General features: G+C 35.1%; 2 protein-coding genes across 3 annotated transcripts; both read right to left on the bottom strand.

The window, feature by feature from the left end:
- Positions 1 to 2,626: 2,626 nt before the first annotated feature.
- LOC120121979 (integrin-linked protein kinase 1-like) lies at positions 2,627 to 14,222 on the bottom strand. The gene is made up of 11 exons (XM_039141239.1): positions 13,891 to 14,222; positions 13,697 to 13,771; positions 12,863 to 12,979; positions 12,167 to 12,261; positions 11,684 to 11,804; positions 11,495 to 11,574; positions 11,164 to 11,223; positions 10,769 to 10,890; positions 3,322 to 3,407; positions 3,117 to 3,232; positions 2,627 to 2,865 (listed from the first exon to the last, which is right to left on the bottom strand). The coding sequence occupies exons 1-11, from the start codon at positions 14,203 to 14,205 to the stop codon at positions 2,739 to 2,741; spliced, it is 1,314 nt and encodes a 437-aa protein (XP_038997170.1). The 5' UTR covers positions 14,206 to 14,222; the 3' UTR covers positions 2,627 to 2,738.
- Positions 14,223 to 17,246: 3,024 nt separating this feature from the next.
- Positions 17,247 to 20,232, bottom strand: LOC120122137 (vesicle transport v-SNARE 12-like). 2 transcript variants are annotated; one of them, XM_039141368.1, is made up of 6 exons: positions 20,184 to 20,232; positions 19,921 to 20,017; positions 19,782 to 19,840; positions 19,529 to 19,705; positions 18,438 to 18,608; positions 17,247 to 17,582 (listed from the first exon to the last, which is right to left on the bottom strand). In XM_039141368.1, the coding sequence occupies exons 2-6, from the start codon at positions 20,015 to 20,017 to the stop codon at positions 17,427 to 17,429; spliced, it is 660 nt and encodes a 219-aa protein (XP_038997299.1). In that variant the 5' UTR covers positions 20,184 to 20,232; the 3' UTR covers positions 17,247 to 17,426. The 2 variants fall into 2 exon arrangements, with proteins under 2 accessions (XP_038997299.1, XP_038997298.1); XM_039141367.1 differs by lacking the exon at positions 20,184 to 20,232 and having other exon boundaries at positions 17,255 to 17,582; positions 19,921 to 20,172.
- Positions 20,233 to 20,607: the final 375 nt, after the last annotated feature.

Here is a 20,607-nt window from a genome sequence, read left to right as displayed (position 1 = left end):
CAAAAGTACACAGTAGGGGTTTGTTTGTTTTACATAAAATATTTTTTAGAAATGTTTTCCTTATTTTCCAATGTTTGGTTGGAGGAAAACTGGAGGTTGGTCAGCGTAAAATATTTTCCTAGTCAACAGAATCTTTTTTGTGTTTTCTAAAAAATGACTTACGGTCTAATTTTCCGTAAGTTATTTTTCGAACTTTTCACTTCAAAGAATAAAAATTCAAAATAATTTTATTTTATGAATTTAATTTTAATAAAATATTTAAATATAATTTTAATCAAAATATTAATTATTAAAATTTTTAAAATATATTTATTAATATTTCTAATAATATAATATTATATTTTTAACATTATAATAATAAAAGATCTTATATTTTTATTTTAATAATTTTCGACAGCAAGTGATAATAACAAAATATGAAATTGTATAAAACCTAAGAATACTAATCAGTTGGCAGATGTTCAAGGACACCTATTACCAGGCCGTGCATGTACGGAAATGAGTTTGAGAACAGAGTGTGAAACTGAAAATAAGACGGAAAAGGCAAGTTATATGCTAATTATTGGATACAAAATGATGTTTTCTAAGGATCTAAGTTCGAACATTTACACATAGGATATGTGTTGTTAATATGTTCTTAATATAATTATAAATTAGTTAGATTAATTTAATTTATAAAATTTAAAATTTTAAAAGACTCAGCATATAATTATAAATTAGTTAAAAATTTAAGTTATATTATTTAAAATCAAAGGGTAAACTATACCACTGATCACCTAAATATTTCCCCTTTTCATTTTGACCACCATTTTTGAAATTTTGTTAATCAAATCACTCAATTTTTTAAATCCATTTAATTAAACCACTTGCCATTAATATTCAAATTAAAAATATTTTTTTAAAAAAAATCTCAAAATTTTAAAATCTTTATAGAAAAATCAAAACCTCTATTTTCAAGTCGAAATCTTCTAAATATCTAAATCTTGAAATTAGAATTCTTAAATTTTATATTCTCATATCCAAATTCCTAACTTAAAATGTTGTTGTATTTCATTTATATGACCCACATTGATAAGATGATGAATTTGATGTAGATGTTTGTGAATGAGTTAAGTACCATAGGGGAATTAACGACAATTTACGAGCAATTACAAACAAATTTACCAAAGAATTGATTTTACAACAATTGATTAAATGTCGGAGGAAAATTTATTTTACGACAATTGCAAACAAGCAATTTTACAGCCACTTGAATTTAGGATGAGTTCATTTTAATTTATTAAAACTAGGAACAAATTGATAGGATATATAAGTAACAATGATCAAATTTGTAATTATATCAAATGTTTTAACTGTCACATCAGCTTCTCCATTAAAAATTAACAGCAAGTGGCTTAATTGAATGCATTTAAATAGTTGAGTGACTTGATTGACAATTTTAAAAATGGTGATCAAAATGAAAAGGGGCAATAGTTAGGTATGGTTTTTTTAACTAATTTATAATTATGAGTTGAGTTTTTTAAAAATTTAAATTTTATAAATTAAATTAATGATGCTCATCGGTGCTCGTAGAACGCTGTAGAATATTCCTAATTTTGACACTTATATCCGACATTTCTATATAAATATGGATAATATTTAATTATTTTCAATGATATGGATATATATTAATAATAAATATCATATATTAATCAAATACCAGCTGATAAAAATGTAGAAATAAACATTATTAAAAGGAATTTCTTCTCTTTTATAATCTTATATAATTTATCTCTATTGATATTATAAATTAATTAAATATAAATTCTTGATCGTTATACTTATAATTGTTTATTAAATATTTTTTATAAATATATATATATATATATATATATATATATATTCACAAAATATTTTATTTCAACCAGTTCATATGTTTAACATAATCTAGTATCTCCAATAGTTAAGGAAAAGTGAAAAAAATCATATATAAAATTAGAATCGTAGATTGAGATTGGTATGGGTCAAGTTGGATCAAATTTTCGATCAACTCAATCCGTTTCATAAAATATATATCCTCTATTTAAAATTTGATCCGACTTAAGGTAATTTCACCGGACCCGAAACTCAATCTACTTTTGAGATAAAATCAAAACTAGATCCGATCTGAAAATAAATATATTTATAAAAGGAATATTAATTTTATTCGATAAAATAAGAATTTAATTGAAAAAACAATATATAGAACAAAATTATTACAATTATCTCTAAATGTATAAAGTATAATTACATTATTTTCCGAGTTAAGTTAGACATTTTTCACCTCAAACTCAAAACCCAACCAAAAGTATCCTATAAAAATTCATCCCGACCCATACAAAATCCAAATTAAAAAAATAATCGAATATAATTGAATCAGATTAAAATCTAGAGTTTAAATCTCATGCCCAACTCTAATCATAAGGGGTCGGAGAGAGATTAAGGGGAAAAGGTTGCATTTATAACAAACTTTATGCAATTAGAATTTACTTTCGTCAAACAGCTTCCAAACAGAAAATACATCTTGGGTCATGATTGAATAAGAATTTTAAGTCTAAAATTGCACACCTAGTTCATGATTGAATTCAGAACAAAGAGACGAAACCGGTCATGGAAAAAATCTATTATCGCAAAGCTTGCTTATGTATTCAAAGTATCATCAGCACGAACGATCCGGTCAACGGGATGTATATCGTCGGTTTCACTGGATCTTTTGAATGTCACGCGTTGAATATATTCCAATGATGATCTGGCGGTAAAGTTTTCTTGATCTCTTCCAGCCTCTTGAGAATATCCAAGAACGAAGGTCTTTGGTTCATGTCAGCAGCCCAACACTTCTCCGTTATGCTATGAAATATTCAAGAAAGAAAAACAATTAGAAAAGAGATTACCGAACATTTTCGAAACGAAAGGTAAAAAAGCTAACGATACGGGCATGTGCCTGGCGTAGGTATGCTAATTTAAAAAAAAAACTAGTTTCTTTTTTAAATGCAACCATCATCATCATTTCAAAACTCAAGTTATGATTGGAACATGAAGATTATGTGGACAAACCATGAAGATTTCTAGAAAAGTAGAAAATTGTATGGATGGTTTACTCTCTTAGTTCAGGGAGGTATGATTTTGACCGAAATATAGGTCTGTGTCCATCAGCGACATGCTTAGCTGCTTCATAAGGCTCATAACTTGACAATGGTGGTTCTCCTTCAAGCATCTGCTCCAGGTAAGAATAACGTGCATTAGAATTAGTCTCAAAAATACTACATGATCTACTACTTCATTTCGAGAGAGGAGGGAAATTACCTGATAAAGTATCATTGCGAAAGAGAAAACATCAACCTTTTTATCATATTTCCGGTGCTTGAAAACTTCAGGAGCCATATAACGATCTATTCCGAATCAAAATAATGAAAGTAAGAGTAGAGAGTTTTACTGGAGAAGGAGAAATAAGTTCTATTTGCGTGTTTAACTTCAATGGTTACAGCACAGTTTTACACAAGAAATTACTAAAAGTCCTAGCTAAGCTAAGAGTTCTAACTAAGTTAAAAGTTAAGATATCTACAATGAGGGCTAGAGTTAGAATAAAACTCTAATATTTACAAAGTAATCTCCTACACTAACATAACTCACACTCCCCCTCAAGCTGGGGAGTGTATATTATAAAGACTCAGCTTGGATGTGATCTCGTCAAAAGCCACCCTTGGAAGTGTTTTAGTCAGGATATCTGTTAGTTGATCTTTTGAAGAGGCGTAGTTTAGTCTTACTATTCCACCATTTACCTTATCGGCAATAAAGTGTTTGTCGATCTCCACATGTTTCGTTCTATCGTGATGCATCGGATTCTTAGCAATGCTTATGGCTGGCTTACTGTCACTCGGAAGTTCAAAGTAGTAGTTGTTACATTCTTCCAATTCCATTAAAAGGCTTTGAAACCAAACACCTTCACAAATCCCGAGTGCTATTGCCCGAAACTTTGCTTCAGTACTACTCTTGGAAACTACGGCTTGCTTCTTACTTCTCTGTGTCACCAAATTTCCCCATAGTCGATCTCCTGTCCGTTAGTTCTCCAACCCAGCTAGAATCTGAAAAAGGATTTACTATCTTCATGCTTTCTGAAAATTAACCCATGTCCCGGAATCATTTTTAAATACCTCAGAATTCGATACACAGATTCTAAATGTTCTTCTCTCGGATTATTCATGTACTGACTCACAATATTGACTGGAAAAGCAATGTCCTGCCCAGATAGTGATAGATAAACGAGCTTACCTACCAACCTTCGACGCTGTTCCTTGTTTTAACTTCAAATTTGCTTCCATGAGAGTTTTCGAAGGCTTACAACCAGTCATCCCAATCTCAAAAAATAAATCCAAGATATACTTCCTTTGGTTTATAACAATTCTTTCGCTTGACCCCGTCACTTCCATGCCCAAAAAATATTGCAAGGTCCCCAAATCCTTAGTTCCAAATTCTCTTGCTAGCAATGCCTTCAATCTCTTTATTTCACCAAGTCATCACCTGTGATGATGCCATCATCAATGTAGACAATTAAGATTGTTTTTTCTTGTTTGGTGTAGCTGTTATAAGTAGAGTGTGATCGGATTGACACTGTCTATAGTTGTCTCGCAAAAGTACCTTCGTGAACCTGTCAAACCAAGCCCGATGAGACTATTTTAGACCATATAACGACTTCAACAATTTGCACACTCTCTGATTCCAAGGTTTTATTCGAACGCCTGGTGGAACTTGCATGTAAACTTCCTCTTCGAGATTACCGTTGAGGAAAGCATTCTTGACATTTAGCTAGTGAAGCATCCAATCCTTATTTACTACTAAGGATAGTAACACCCTTTCAACAAAGCAATCGGAGCAAAAGTCTCTTGATAGTTTACTCTATAAGTTTGAGTGAATCCCTTCGCCACAAGTCTAGCCTTGTACCGTTCAACATTGCCATCCACCTTATTTTTCATAGTGAAGACCCATTTGCGATCAACTGGTTTCTTGTCTTTGGGAAGATCGACAATAATTCAGGTTTTGTTACTTTCAAGTGCTCAGAGCTCTTCTTCAACTTCCTTCTTCCACTCAGTATGCTTTAATGCTTCTTTCATTGTGTCTGAGATGAAAATACTGTCGACTTTAGCTTTAAAATTCTTAATGACAGACATTATTTTACCATAAACAACAAACTTATTAATAGGATGAGTTGTACACTGCACACTCCCTTTCTTTGAGCAATGGGTAACTCACTAGTATCAACCAAACGATCCAACTTACTATGATCTCTTCTTTCATTTTCCAAAGAATTCAAACCTGGCTCCGGTTCTTGGCAATGCATAGGCTGTGTGGGGACTGATCAAACTTGTTTTAGCTATCATTTGTATGTAAGAATGTCGGTTTAGGGAATAAACAGTGACATAGATGGGCTTGATGTTTGAGGAGAGTCTATCGGGTTGGCGGTTTGATGTAGGTCTCTAGGATCGGATGTGGAAGTGATGTTAAGGGGCGGTTGAGTAGGTGTTTCAGTGGTGTCAAAATTTTACTGAATTTCGGTGGTTTTGAAGGAAATAGTGTAATTGGTGATTCAATACTAATCGGGAAAGACTGGAATTCAAACTCACTCACATGCTCCCCATTGATTTCAGACTTAGAGATAAAAAAAGGTTTGTTTTCAAGAAAGCTAAATCCATAGAATAATACACCTTTTTGTTTTTTTTTTATAGAAGTTGGAGGTCTCATTAAAAACTTCCTTCGTATTCGTTCACATACTAAAGGTATGTTAATGAACATTGGAAGGAAGAAAAGAGTACCTCAAATTTTATTGATAAAATACCCGATACAAAAGACACCACAGAATATCCTCTCATGATGATATACACCATTACAACAAACACCTTAACCTCATATGACCTTATCCAAAGCCACAGTCTAATCACCTTACTTCTAATTACACCACCAGCAGTAGGAATAAAACAGCGCAACAGAACATAATACAAATTAAAAGCAACACCTACAACCATATAGACTAAACAACCACAATTGAAGAGACAAGATCTAATGAGACTCGTCTTCTTCAAGAGCCCAAGAGTTTGGTTTGAATGAAGGTTTTATCTCATGCACCATGACCTTGAAGAAGTTGTCACCAACCTTCAATTCCACCATCGCATCAATTCTCGCATCAGCCTTTGTGAGGACTTGAATTTTTGCCCGATCAAAGGATGATGGAGACTGACAACTTTCGTCGATAGCTAGTAATAAACCCCACTTATCAGCAATGTTCTTGAAAGTATCCCAATTCCATGCGTGAAAAGGAACACCCTCGCAAACTAACCATACTCGACGACACTCCATTACCAAACTCTCTGACCAAGCTTCGACTATGGAGAACCACTCTACGAGAATCTTTGATTTATCGTTCTTCACACTTCTCAATGAAGCATTGTCTTCGAAAATCATTAAAATCGCATTACCAACAGCTCTCATTAAGGTGAAGCCAGTGAGGCCCTTCGCTTGCATTTGTCTGGCGAGATGACCAATTTTGACAAAGACCTTGCACCACCCCACTAGACAATTGCTCAACACCTGAAGTTTTTCTTCATCTATAACACCTTCGACTTTATAATGCTTCTTCCTCGAAACATCTTCCATCCCGGACTTGAGAAGAACACCTGTCGAGGACTTTCTCCAAAAGGACTGTCGAGGTTTGAATTTAGCGAAATAAACACCAATTTTACTTCCGTTGATATGAGAACCATTCATTTTTGAGATCGCTCTCCTTGCTTCATTGATAGTTGCGAAGCGAATGAAACCAAAGCGAACTCCTTTTGAATTTCTTTTATTTGGAATAAAAGCATCAATAACCCGACCATGGGAGCGAAATAAAGATCCAAACCTATTCCAGTGAATGTTTTCTGGTAAGTTATCAATAAATAACGTGTAGCATCCAGTCTTATCATTACTGCACCCCTTTGAGGTGGACTCCAACAGCATCCTCACATATTTTTCCCCCGCTGCAGTCCTACACTGCTTCTCTTTAGCCTTCTCCACTATCTTCAAAGTCGGCGCCTGCTGCTCCACTCTCTGTTTATGAAGCTCCGATTCCGTAACCTTCGGCACCAAAATCTCCACTCGATTTGCCTTCTTATTCGGAATTTTCAAACTTTTTCCAGCCTCTTTATCCCCACTATTGGACTGACGGCCAACCTTAGCCCCGAGAGCTGCGGCTTCAACCCTCATCTCATCTTCTTCCTCGCGTTTCTTGGTCACCTTTTCCTCCAGCACATGGACATCATAACTTGATGGACGAACTTCTTTAGGAACGGAAGATGAATCTGCTGTTTCCCTCCCAGCTGCAAGCTTGTCATCGACAGATTTCTTTAAGGTTTCTGCATCTTGCACAACTTCTCTTGCTTCCCTTAGTTTAGCTGAAGACTCTTTAACGAGCTGCTCAATATCAAGCCTTGTCTTATGCAATTTGTCACGTAATTCAGCGGTGTCTTTAAGTGAACCTAGGGAATTAACAAGGCGATCAAATGCCACAATAGCAGTTCGTATCTTGGAAATCCCCGCCTCCACAGACTGCGAAGCCGAAGCATGTTCTGCAGCTAGCCTTGGCTTTTGCCGAGAGGACTTGAAATGGTGAGGGGTAGCAAGACCCACTTCAAGTTTCCGGGAACTCATTTCTTTTGTGTTGCTTTATCGTTGAAGAAAAGCAAAGGAAGAAAGGGTGATGAACAGAACCAAAACTGCAGCTAAAGATCAGCGGCGAACGTGGCCGACTTGATTGCTTTGTGGAGAGACGACAAACACAAGGAGATGGAGAAAGTAAAGATAATGACTATACTTCTGTTGTAGATCACACCGTCGTCGGAGAAAAAGAAAGAAGCGTCGCCAACAGCTAAAAGTCGAAGGGTCACGTCCAAGATCCACTGAGTTGTAGGCTCTCCCTGGTGAAACGAAGCCTAGATCCTTGATGCTGGCGTCGAGTCGAAAAAACCTGGAAGTTTTGGTGTTCAACGGCCACCGGATGTGACGGCCGGTGCGGCGTCTGACGACGGCAACGGGTGGCTGATGACGGCGGCGGACAACGAGTGTAAGTCGGAGGAGAGAAATTTTCAAAAACGCCTGGGGGAATTTGAAATTTGAAAACGTGGGTTAGAGAGAAGCTGGAGCTTCTCTCACTAACACGTGACACATAATACACCTTTTTGTAGAAGGAGAATAACACTGATAACCCTTTTGAACGAAGAGTACCCAATGAAGACACACCTAATGGCTCGTAAACCAAGTTTAGACCTCGAGGAGGTATGATCATGAATAAAAGTTGTACAACCAAGGACACAGAGGAACACTAGCAGTGAGGAAAATTGAGTAAGAATATCTCTCGGACACTGAAAATTAAGAACTTTACTTGGCATGCGATTAATAAAATAAGTGGCAATTAAGAGAGCCTCACCCCAAAGATACTTAGGAACATTGGTAGAAAAAAGGAGGGACCTAGAAATTTCAAGATTACGTTTTTTTTTGTTCAAAGACCCCATTTTGCTGAGTATTTACACATGAAGAAAGGTGGATAATACCTTTTTCTTGAAAGAAATATGTCAACTCCTAAGAAAAATATTCAGAACCATTGTCAGACTTAAAAATGCCAGAAAAAACTTGAAATTGGTTCCCAACCATTTTATGGAATCACTTAAAAATGTCACCAGCCTCAGATTTATGACGCATAAGAAATGTCAAAGTAGTACGAGAATGGTTGTCAATAAAAGAAACAAACCAACGAACCCCATTTAAGCTTTTGACAAGAGAGGGATCCCAAAATGTCAGTGTATAATTGAAAAGTTTTGGAAGAACGATATGAAGAAGGGTGATATGCACTGCGTATTTATTTTGCAAGATGACATGTATCAAAAGAAAAAGACGCGGATTTTTATTAAGGAGAAGTTCAGGAAACAACTTGGCAAGATAGAAAAAACTGGGATGACCTAACCTAAAATTCCACACAACAATCTTAGCATAATCTTAGCATAGACACCAGTACGAGATATCGAAACAAAGGAAGACAAAGGACTAGGGTGTATGTGGGTTGGAATCGGAGGACAAGGGTGTATATGGGTTGGAATCAGAGGAGAGGCTTTGAGAATGTATAGTCCACCACGAAGCCTAGCACTACCAATCACCGTCCTCGAGCTCAAATCTTGAAATTCACAAATATTAGAGTTGAAACGTGTGGTGTAACCCAAATCCACAAACAAATTACTAATCGAAAGAAGATTACAAGTCAAATTCGGAACGTAAGAATAGAAGACAAAACAATATTGTGATTGATCCGAATAAGACCACTGCCAGCAATAGCCGAAAGCGAACCATCAGCGGTTCGGATACCAGAGGAAGAGACCGTGTGGCGAAAATTCTGAAAAAGTGTCAAGTCTCCTGTCGTATGATCACTAGCACCAGAATCAACAATCCACGAAACTAAACCAAGCGAAGAAGAGAGTGGAACGGAACTACCTTGACGCACAGTACAGGCGTATTTCGCTTCGACAAACATTAACTTGTCCCAAGAATTGTTTGATCTCCTCCAACTGTTGTCTTGTAAAGGAACCACTGCACGCCCATGAATTTTCCAACACTGATCACGAACATGCCTGACCTTCTTGCAATGATCGCACCAAGGCTGACCCTTCTTTTGGCAAGAGTCGTCAGATGGATGCGCGACTAAGGCGGAGCCCTCAACCATCGGAGAGGGAAGCACAAGAGAACATTGGTTCTCCTTGCGACGGACCTCCAAAAAAACTTCTCAAAGCAATGGAAGGGGTTTAACACCCAAAACTCGCCCACGAACCTCACCGAGAGTAGCCGTCAATCTAGAGAAAAATTGAAACACATGTCTCTTCTCAATGAATTGTTTGAAGAGCTTAGCATCCTTGCCACAAAGCCAGTCATGGGGTTCGTAGAGGTCGAGCTGCTGCCACAACCGAGTGTAGTACTACAGTCTGATCGATGATCGCCCTATTAGAGTTCGCTAATCTGACACTCAATTCCAAACAACGCAGTTGAGTTGTCCATATTAGAGTAAGTCTCCCATGCAGCATGCCAATTTCAGAAGCGGTGGTATATAACATAAAATTTTCGACAACATCGAATACCATCGAATTAAGCAACCACAACATAACCATGGTGTTCTCGCTCAACCAAGTATCATGTTGGGGCTGGGAAGAATCTGGAATCGACATGTTTGCCAAGAGATTTTGTTGTTTCCGGCGACTGGTGATATACAGTCGGACCGATTGGGACCAAGGAATATAATTGTCTCCATTTAAGCGATGACGTGATAGAAATCGAAGAAGATTCAACAGGGATTGAGTGAGAGACAGAGGTTGCAACCTCGGATATGGCCTCGGAAGAGTCGGGAAAAACCATCAAGGCCGAAAGAGGTCGAGACAGGATCTATCTAAACTGATACCATGTACACAATTGATTTATTGGAGAAGGAGAAATGAGTTTTATTCACGTGTTTAACTTCAATGGTTACAGCAGGGTTTTCTACAAGAAATTACTATGAGTCCTAGCTAAGGTCAGAGTTCTAGCTAAGTTAAAATATAACTCACGGTAATCTCCTAAAATGAGGGTTAGAGTTAAGAGTTAGAATAAAAGTCTAATATTTACAAAGTAATCTCCTACACGTAACATAACTCACAGTAAATATTCGAGGATCATATTTCATCCAAAGGTAAATATATAAGATACTCACAACTGCCGGTCTCGCCCGTCATTTTGTACACATCATGAGAATTTTGAACTTTGATGAGCTTGCTCAGTCCGAAGTCTCCAACTTTCAAATGGTCTGCACTGGAGTTGACCAAAAGCACATTTCTGACAAAAATAAACAAAGTTTAACATGAAAAGGTCAATACAATTCAAGGTTTTCAATCATGGAAGCGAAAAAAAAAAAGAAAACTAGAGAAACGGGGAAAATATTTTATATTTTCAGAGAACAGCAGAAGTGCATTAAACATTCAAAATTTAAGTGGTAATTTCTACAAGATAGCCATGCAGTCACTGTAAACGCATAGAGCCTTAAACAAATAGCTAATAGACCAGAAAAGGACGGTTTGCACAAGAAAACTAAAATAGCAACCGACTCACCTGGGTTTTAGGTCTCGATGAACAATGACATTTGGCTCAGTGTGAAGATAAGCCATACCCCTGGCAAGTGGCAACAAAATTTATAAAATTCTGAGTAGCGAAATACCATACATATGAGAGAAAATTCAATTTAGCCACGTAGCTAATACATATTCTGTGAAGTAGCTAAGAGGAGCAGTTCAAAACAAAAGAAAACTAATGATCCTAATTAAGAGAAAATATGTGATTTATGGTATTCTCCTACATTTTTCACCCTCTCTCCAGGTTTTACAATAGCGACACAGAGAGCTGCACAGACAATACAACTTAAAATAGAAGCTTTCTCATTTACCTAGCAATGTCCAACGCAAAGTTGATGGCTGTTGATGGTTGAAGTGCACCCTTTTCCCTGAGATGCTGATGAAGATCACCCTGTGATAGCACATGATATAATTAAAGTAAAATTTAAGATTCCTATTAGAAAATTCTATAGAGAGAACTAAACTATACGGAAAAGTGGGGAATATGTTCATTCGCATACCCCTCTTAAGAACTCAGTAATTAACATAAGAGGCTTCCTGTCAGTGACAGCTCCGAGGAATTGAACTATATTAGGATGGCGGAGCTTTACAAGCAAATTCACTTCATGCCGGAAATCCTGACTGATCAGAACAACAGAACGCACACAAAGAATTGAAATCTTGACACAATAAAAAAGCAGGATATGGAGGAGATTAAGCACAGCTATGACAAGCATCAAAACCCCGTAATGCAGAAGTGGCTTCCAAAATTGAAGGTAATTACACCAATCAGAGGTATGAGTCATTAAAGTAAATGCTTTATGCATTGTTGAATAAACTAATGTGAAATATATGTGTGTGTGTGTATTTCTTCAGTCAATATTCACCATCGATGAGAACATAGTTTTGAGCATACAGTATAGACTAAAAAAAGGTAACCAATCAAGGGAAATGGCCTCGATGCAAACTATAGAGATTATATATTTAAAACATAGAGGCCTTACATCACCAATCTGTCATCTGAAAGTGATGGAAGAATGCGTTTGACAGCTACAGGCGTTCCTCGCCAACCGGCTTTCAAAATCTCACCAAAGGAACCCTGGCAGTATGAAATATAATCAGTGAAAAGCACATATACAAGATAATACAAGGAAAATGAACGAAGGAAATTAGCATGCTGAATTGCTGACAACCAGAATATAAGCAGCTCATATATAAATTCAGGCTCCAATCTGACAGATGGAACTTGCAAGTCAATGAGACAGTAGACAAACACAACTAAAACCCTTGTAGACATTTGACTGCTAATTTAAGCTTTAGATTATCCCTAAGAAACATATTCTCAGGTACCAATTTAATAATACTCGACCTTTCTAATAAGCAGAAAAGGATGCATACATTCAGCTATCTTCAAGTATGGAGAGAAAGGAGCATGTCCTGATTAGGGACAGTGTTGATGTAATTGCCCATGATGAATGCCAAATTCAGACAGAATAAATCTCCATTTCAAATGATTAAGAGAGCTGCTTCTCAATATGCTAGCCATAAGAGAATTTTCATTATATTCTTTAGGAAAACAACACACTTCTAAACCCATAAAAAGCACTCTCTAGTTTGATTAACAATCATATGCACTTTTGAAAAAACGATATAAGGAACTATATCCTAGTTATGCTAACATTAAGAAATTGAAAGCATACCTTCCCTATAATATTTGTATTTGAAAAGTCCAGCTCAGAAGGATCAATTTCCCAGTCACACTTGTTTGGTAGAGGGGGAGGAACCGGCTTTGGTTCAAAATGGCTTCCATTTTGGCCCTGCAACAATGAAAACTTTAAGCCCACGATAGCAGTTCAAATGAAAAACTAACAAGGTCTAAAAGTGTTTCCATCAATTAAACCTGTTAAACTAAGCTCTAGTAAAATCAGATCTGAAGGGATAATGAAGAAGGATTGATAGCCAAAATCAGTGTGCATTCACAGTTTAAGAAAATTGTTCATGAATTACAGTAAAGTAAACATCATTGAGTATGGATATGGAAACACATATACAAGTATACAATATTCAAAACGAACGGCTATGATAGATAACATCAAAAACTTCAAGTGAATGACACCAGGGATGTCTTTCTAGACATTCAAACAAAATAATTCTTAAAGATGGATTAATAAAAAATAGGAAACATCATTGGAAAGTTAAAAGGACATCCACAATTTCGAGTAAGGCCCCATATCTAAAACCTTGATTCCTTCCTTAGACAAACAACCAAATACGAAAAGTATCAAATGTACTAAATAAGAAATATAAACTTAATACTGTTAAGAGTAATCCATAATTATTATGACCAAATACGATTCAAAGTGGTATCGATGGAACTAATCATTTACCATACTATTCAGTCTCATTACAATGAAGGAATGCAAACTAGAGAATATGCATTTTAAGAACTCTAAAATTAAACTAAATATTGAAAGAAAATAGCTAATAATTCCACAAGAAATGAAAAACTGCAAAGTAAAAAATACTGAACTTACATAAGATAATCCACCATTCGATTTCAATAGCTCAATCATGTCACGTTTCTTAGCTCCTTCAGCATCGGCTAAAGGCTACAATTACAGGAAAGGAAAAAAAAACTTCAAGTTATATCCAAAAAAAAGAGACTGCGTAACAGTAAAAGCCTAAGAATTAGAGAAAAATGAGACAAAAGTAGAAGTTGAGTTGACACCGTATTCTTCCATCGATCTTGGGCGTTGACATCGGCGCCATAGTCGATAAGGCACTTGGCGACGCCGATCCAACCGTGGAGTGAAGCGACGTGGAGAGGCGTACGGTTATCATAGTCCCTAGCGTGAACCAGAGACTGATCTTCCTCGAGAAGCTTACGGACAGCGCCGGCATCGTTCTGATGAGCGTGCCATAGGATCTGCGATGTCCTACTCACTCTCGCCTTCTCCTTTTGCTTGTCCACCGCCGATGTCGAGGTAGTTTTCCCACTCGATCCTTGGCCCGGCGACTCTCCGTCGGTTGCGTCTGAGCTCATAGTCCCAAGATCTGTTCTCTTGTTCTTGATGAAGTGCAAAATATTTATTTTGTTACTATTTTATTTATAATTGTCGAATTTCGTAAAGATCACAGAAATTGAATGCATTTGGGATATAAATTGTAGGAGATGTCTACTACTTCGAAGGAGAGGCTGTCGGTGAGTGAACGCGTGAGGCCGCGTTGGCGTCGGCTTATTTACTGTCAATTTATTTTTATTTTGTTTTTAGGACTGTTACTGTTTTAGTCCCTCTATTATACCTCAAATGTATAATTTGATCCTTATACTTTAATTAACATAATTTAGTTCTTCTACTTTTATGATATTATTATTAGATTCACCCATTAACTTCTGCCACGTGATATATATAAAATATCTGTGTCTCTCTCTCTCTCTCTCTCTATATATATATATATGTGTGTTAGGGCTAGGATCTAATTATATAATGTAAAATTAAAAAGTTTTATACCTTTTTATGATCGTTGGATAGGAGAAAATTAAATGTCGAGATTAACTCGGTTTTTTCAATTAATATCTTCTCATTTTTTACTGTTAATCACAGTCTTAAATTTTTCTCATCCAATAATCCTAAAAAGGTGATAAACTAAGAGTTTTTCACTAGGTGTAAACAAAATATATATATTATTGATCATATAGTTAAGATCATGGAGAAAGTGATGGATTAAGGGGCGTTGATGGTGATCGTCTCTTTAAAAATTTAATTCATGTATATCTTAAATATTTTTTATTGATAGGTTATTTTTCGTTATTCTAAAATTTTATAAGCTCGTCCCCTAAAATATTATAAGTTCACTCATAGCATAAAATCATACACTCGTTACTGTCTATAAATATTTAATTAATTACGTTCAACTAATAATGAAGTTACATATAAGCTAAATGCTTAAGATTGTATTAAGAAAATAGGTATTCATTTTCGGAATCTTATTAATTTGGATTTATTAATAAAATAATAAAAATTTAAGATTAAACCTGGTTAAACTAAAATAAGATAATTAAATTTCGCTATTTGAACATAATAGATGGTCAAAATCGAAATCAGACCTTCTTACATTTTTTCACGGTTTACGTTGTTTGAGGGTTTTCCTTTTGGAGTCCGACATGTTCAGACATTTGACTTCAAGATATTTTTATTTTTAAAATTTATTTCTAAATACATTGGGACTAATTTATTTGTCATAAAATACTAAAAGCTGACTTTATAATTAAATATTTTTAATTGTTAAAATAGATTAAAAATGAAAATTCTGTTCAAAGATACTAATAGTCCAATCCTACAGGGCTAAGCAAACGGCTGAACCTTTTTAACATGTATACTTTCGACCTTTTCTACAAAATGGACTTTCGGATTTAGGGTCAACATTCAATTTTTCGATTAAATTTTGTAGCTGGCTTAATGAAAAATACGAGAAAATTATATTTAAATTTAATTTTTGGTGTTTATCTTTTTCTTAAATAAATGTTTAAAAAAATTTCGTTACATTTTTAGGTTCTACCGTTAAAATAAATTGTGAGTGATACGTGTCATATTCATATTTTTTAAAAAAATATTTTATTTTAACATATAAAAAATATATAAATGTGACATGTATCATTTAAAGATTTTTTTAACGGTAGACAGTTAAAAGTATAACATATAAAATGTTAGAAACATATTTTAATGAACAAAATTAGACTTTAAAAATTAACTTTAAATATTGGTTGATTTGATTAATTTCAAATTCATTAAATTGTTTTAAAATATATATTTCATATATTTATCATATATTTTAAATGTTAATAAATTATACTATTGAGTAACGAAAATGACCAGCAATGACTATAATAATAAATTAAGAAAATAATTAAAATTGTTATATCTTAATAAAAAATTAATCGTTTTACAAATAATTTTATCCTAATCGGTGTAATTGTGAAATGGATATCGCCTTCAAAATTAACATTAAACTTCCTCATTCATACACTCGACTTAGGAAGGTGAAATTCAAACGACACGGCTCTACCAGAAGAAGAAAATGACAGGAGAAGAGAGAAAACATGACTTTAGTGTGTAAAATAGAGAGAAGATAATTACAATGTCCCAAAATTTGGATCAATCATCAGAAGAGTCTCAATAGAAATGTTAGAGTACGATGATGACGATTTTCGTGTGTATATAGAGATTTTGATTTGATTTTGTTATTCAAGTTATGTTGTAAAACGAATCAAACGACTTCAGTGGTAAAAGAATTGTTTATATTCTTTGAGGTTTCGAGTTTGAGAACCATGAATGCCAGAAGTATGAATGTTTAATGTAAAATGATTAAAAGAGTTGTCTTTAAACAAATATCATTTTGTACTTACCCTAAACTAATAATAAAAGTCATGTCGTAAATGCTAATAACAAAATAGTCACTTAAGTAGTAGTCACGAATACATTCATAACATATGACTAATCTCTTCTCTAAATTAATTTTGTGATAAGTAAAGAATTTGTCCAATATACACAAGGATGCCAGTAAATGCACTAGATAAAATTTTCAACATCTTCTATAGAAGATGACTAGTCATACACACTTACATAGATGATTCCATCAAATCTTAGTATAGGTCACTCAAATCAAGATTTTGATGTCATTAAAAATTTTAATAAGTTCAACTTATCAATTGAAGTTTGATAAATTAGTCAAGTCCATCTGAATAGAACCATCCAAATCAAAAAATATGAACTGAACATTATATATGGGCGAGTTCATTAATTTGTCTCACAATAACTATTCAAAGCCTAGAATATGAATTTATTAAGAATATTTAGTGATTCATTCTATACATTTAGTGAATTAATCAGCTTTATCTCACTATGACCACCTAAACCATGAGCTATGAACTCATTATGTTTTTTTATGGTTCTATTTGACCACATTAAACTTAAAAGAGTGAATTAGGTATCATCCTGAATTCATCAACCAATAGGCTTAAGATCCATCCACTCGACGAATCATTCCCTACAAGATCTTTATGTACGATCAATTCAGATACTGAAATAGAAATGTAACCCAGAGTTTCAACCGATGTATTTACATGAAACAAACACAAACGCAAAGAGAACATGTACCAAAAACAATAATCGGTTCAAAGTGTCGAAACATTACATAAATGTGGAGGAATCGAATGCCTGGATGAACATATACAAATTGCAGAACGACGGTTCAAATGATTTATCAGCGATGTGAAATCTTGTAATAAAGGATTAAGATGATTGCAAGGACGAGAGCAACGATGACTGAGCCAGCGATCCATTTGTTCTTGGTAATCCTTCGTGACATGGTCGTTAAAACTTTCTTGCTCTTGTCAATGGCGCTATCCACGTCATAAAGCTGAAAAAGAAAAAGTAATATGACTTGTTGAAGGCGAGTTGGTAAAATGACTCGAATCGGATAGATTTCAACTTGACCCCTACACTCCTTCGAGATTCTTCAAGCAGGCAGAAATCACGTTTCGAGGAGAAGGGATCATATCACTATCCCACCCTGACTAATTATAATTACTATTCTTTTATACATTTTAATTAGGATTTTTTTTTAGTTTTTAATACACGTTATCACATGCATTTGGTTTAGTAGCCGTATTTTTTATAAATGAAGCTAAATTTCAAGGTACGATGGTTAAGCGTAGGAGGTATTTCTTTATTCGAGTTGGGTTTGGCTCAGTTATCGGGTGAACTAATTGAATGTAATTGAGAGGCAGGACGGGTGAAATTGTCCACCCCAATCAGCTGTCATCCCTACAAAATTTAATTATGCATGAGAAGATTAAACATGTCCCAAATAACACAAGAGACGAGAGAAATCAAGATTCACCGATAAAAGAACACTATGCCATCAAAGTTTTTACTAGACTTTATCACATGCATTTGGTTTGGTTAGTTCAGGGACTCATTGATTACTTTTTTTAGGGTCAGATTTAGATGCTAGAACGCAAGTTCAAGTTCAAGTTCAGAATAGGTATATCGGGTGAAGTATTTGAATGTTGGGTCAAGAGTGGGACGAGCAAAAGCCAACCAACCCCCAACTCATTGCGTCTCTAGAATACTCCATTATGTACGAGAAACTAGATAAGCATGCCACCAACCCAACAAAGTGACCAAAGAAATCAAGATTCGGTGATAAAGAGATATGTTATTGAAGTTACGTTGGAGAAATAAACACAAGCATTTCAATGAGAAACAAGACCTTGTTATGGGCATGCAGGAGAGTTTGTCTCTGTTGATGCAAATCTTCAAGGATAGAGATGCCAAGCTCTTCTGTTTCCAGAACAGTTTTTCTACTCTCCTTAATTCTGTCACTTGACTGATTTAGCCTCTCCACTGACATTGACAATCGATCCCTTTGCTCAGCTGAAACCTGTTCCATTGGTCATGATTTAATACAAAAATCTTCACCAAGTTGCTTAATAGTTAATAATAAGTGTGCATGCCAATAAGACCTTGACTTAATCATAAGGAGGTTCTACGACTTTGAATTACCAAGTAAGAACAGAGGTGATAATGAAGCTTTGACAAACAGCAGACAATCAAAAGTAAGAACAGAGACTATGTTGCTCGTTTTTCTTAAAGCACCATGTTTGATATTCGGGTCCAATATATATTCGGACATGGGTAGGGAGATATGATCCTCCTAAGATCCTCCAACCATATGGAATAACTTAAAAGGAAAAAAAAGTACATATCCATGTTGAAACACCCCCATTTTTGATACTCAACATCCAAGCCAAGTAACAAATACAACAGGCATGGATAAAGTGAAAACATTCTGAAATGAGAAGGCATGGACAATTCTCATAATTCCTAATTCCAAAGCATAAACAAATATATCTAACATTGATCGTATTCCACTTCCACTTCCCCCAACTTCCTAAAGCCCGCATCCCTTCAAAAGCCTACCGAAGTATGATAATGAAACAACGTTATAATTACACACTATAGCCCACCTTTTCTCCCCCAACTTAGAATTACCAGAGAATCATCAAGATTCGTTCCTTCGATCAACTCTTCCTTTCCGGATATGATATGAGAATAGGAATATATCTCTTCAAAGGCCTCCAAATAGATGGAAAGACTTACAAAAGAATTAAACATACCCGCACCATTCACATACTCATATCACACACTCACGCCAATCCGATTGCAGTAGTCATGATGCAACAAGAAAAGTAAGTAAATGCATAGAGTAATAAAACAAATGACCACTCCTCAAACATCCTTTAACAAGTGATCTACGAACCACAAAAAGGGAAAAACACTGATAAAAGACCCAGAAAGTACCGAGTGCACATCAGTCATTCCCGATTCCAACAATTCATCATGAGCGTTCGGTGAAGAAATTCTCTTGAATTCCTTCTTCAATTTATTCAGATCAGCTTTGTATTCCCTTAATTTAGCAAGAAGAGTTGCCTTAACCCCGGGCTGCAAACTCCTTGCTTCCAAGTCCATTTTCCGAATCTACCAATAAAAAACAAAACCCAAATCAATACCAAACAACAACCCAGAAAAACAAAATAATTAGACAACATAGTACCAGTACATCAGCCTCGTCAATCCCAGAGCTTATCTCGGAAAGCTGCTGTTTCTTCTGCTCTGCAAAAGGGTTATCATGCCGTAAAAAGTTATATTAAAAGTGTTGAAATAGGATCGATCCATTGAAGGAAAATAAATACCTGAATCATGAATAACAGAAGCACAATTGCATTTCCGGGTAAGATTGGCGGAGAGTTCGCAGTACTGTCGCTCATAACCTTCGAAAACCTCACTCATCTTCCACAAATTTTGCAGGCAAATATTAGGTCAGGAAAGAGAAGAGAAAATCGAAAGATTTAGATCGGATTGAGGAAAATTGTTGGTGGAAGTTGGGGATTTTAGTTGAAATAGTATAAAAATTTTACTCTTCAACAGTTCACAAAAGGAAGAGAATTTAATTGACTTTTTTTTTTGGTGCGGAACCGCAAAACTTAACAAAGATGTAGCAAAGCTTCCTTCAGACAACTTGATTCCGTCTCGAGGTTTTACAAATTTAGTCATCCAACTATTACTGGTTTTATATTTGGTCATCAAACTATTTTTTAATTTAACGGAGATGGTAATATGATATAATAATAACTTGATCCTAAAAATTTATATATATTTTTTAATTAAGACATAATTTTAAAATAATTTAATCATTAATATTGTAGTAATAAATTACGGTCGCAACGCAGTGTAACGGTAGCATCGTAATGATTTTAAAGGTTACTGCGACGTAATATCGGTGAAACACGAGAAGAAAACCGCATCACAACTTTTGCGATCTAAAACTGTTAGTAACGCCGTAACATGGTATAAATTGCGCTGGAATATCGTAATACTGT

This window comes from Hibiscus syriacus, unplaced genomic scaffold (assembly GCF_006381635.1).
Source record: "Hibiscus syriacus cultivar Baekdansim isolate YM2019G1 unplaced genomic scaffold, ASM638163v2 tig00110384_pilon, whole genome shotgun sequence".
Classification (NCBI taxonomy): domain Eukaryota; kingdom Viridiplantae; phylum Streptophyta; class Magnoliopsida; order Malvales; family Malvaceae; genus Hibiscus; species Hibiscus syriacus.
Note: the sequence above shows the minus strand (reverse complement) of the source record. Positions and strands in the feature narration are given on the sequence as shown.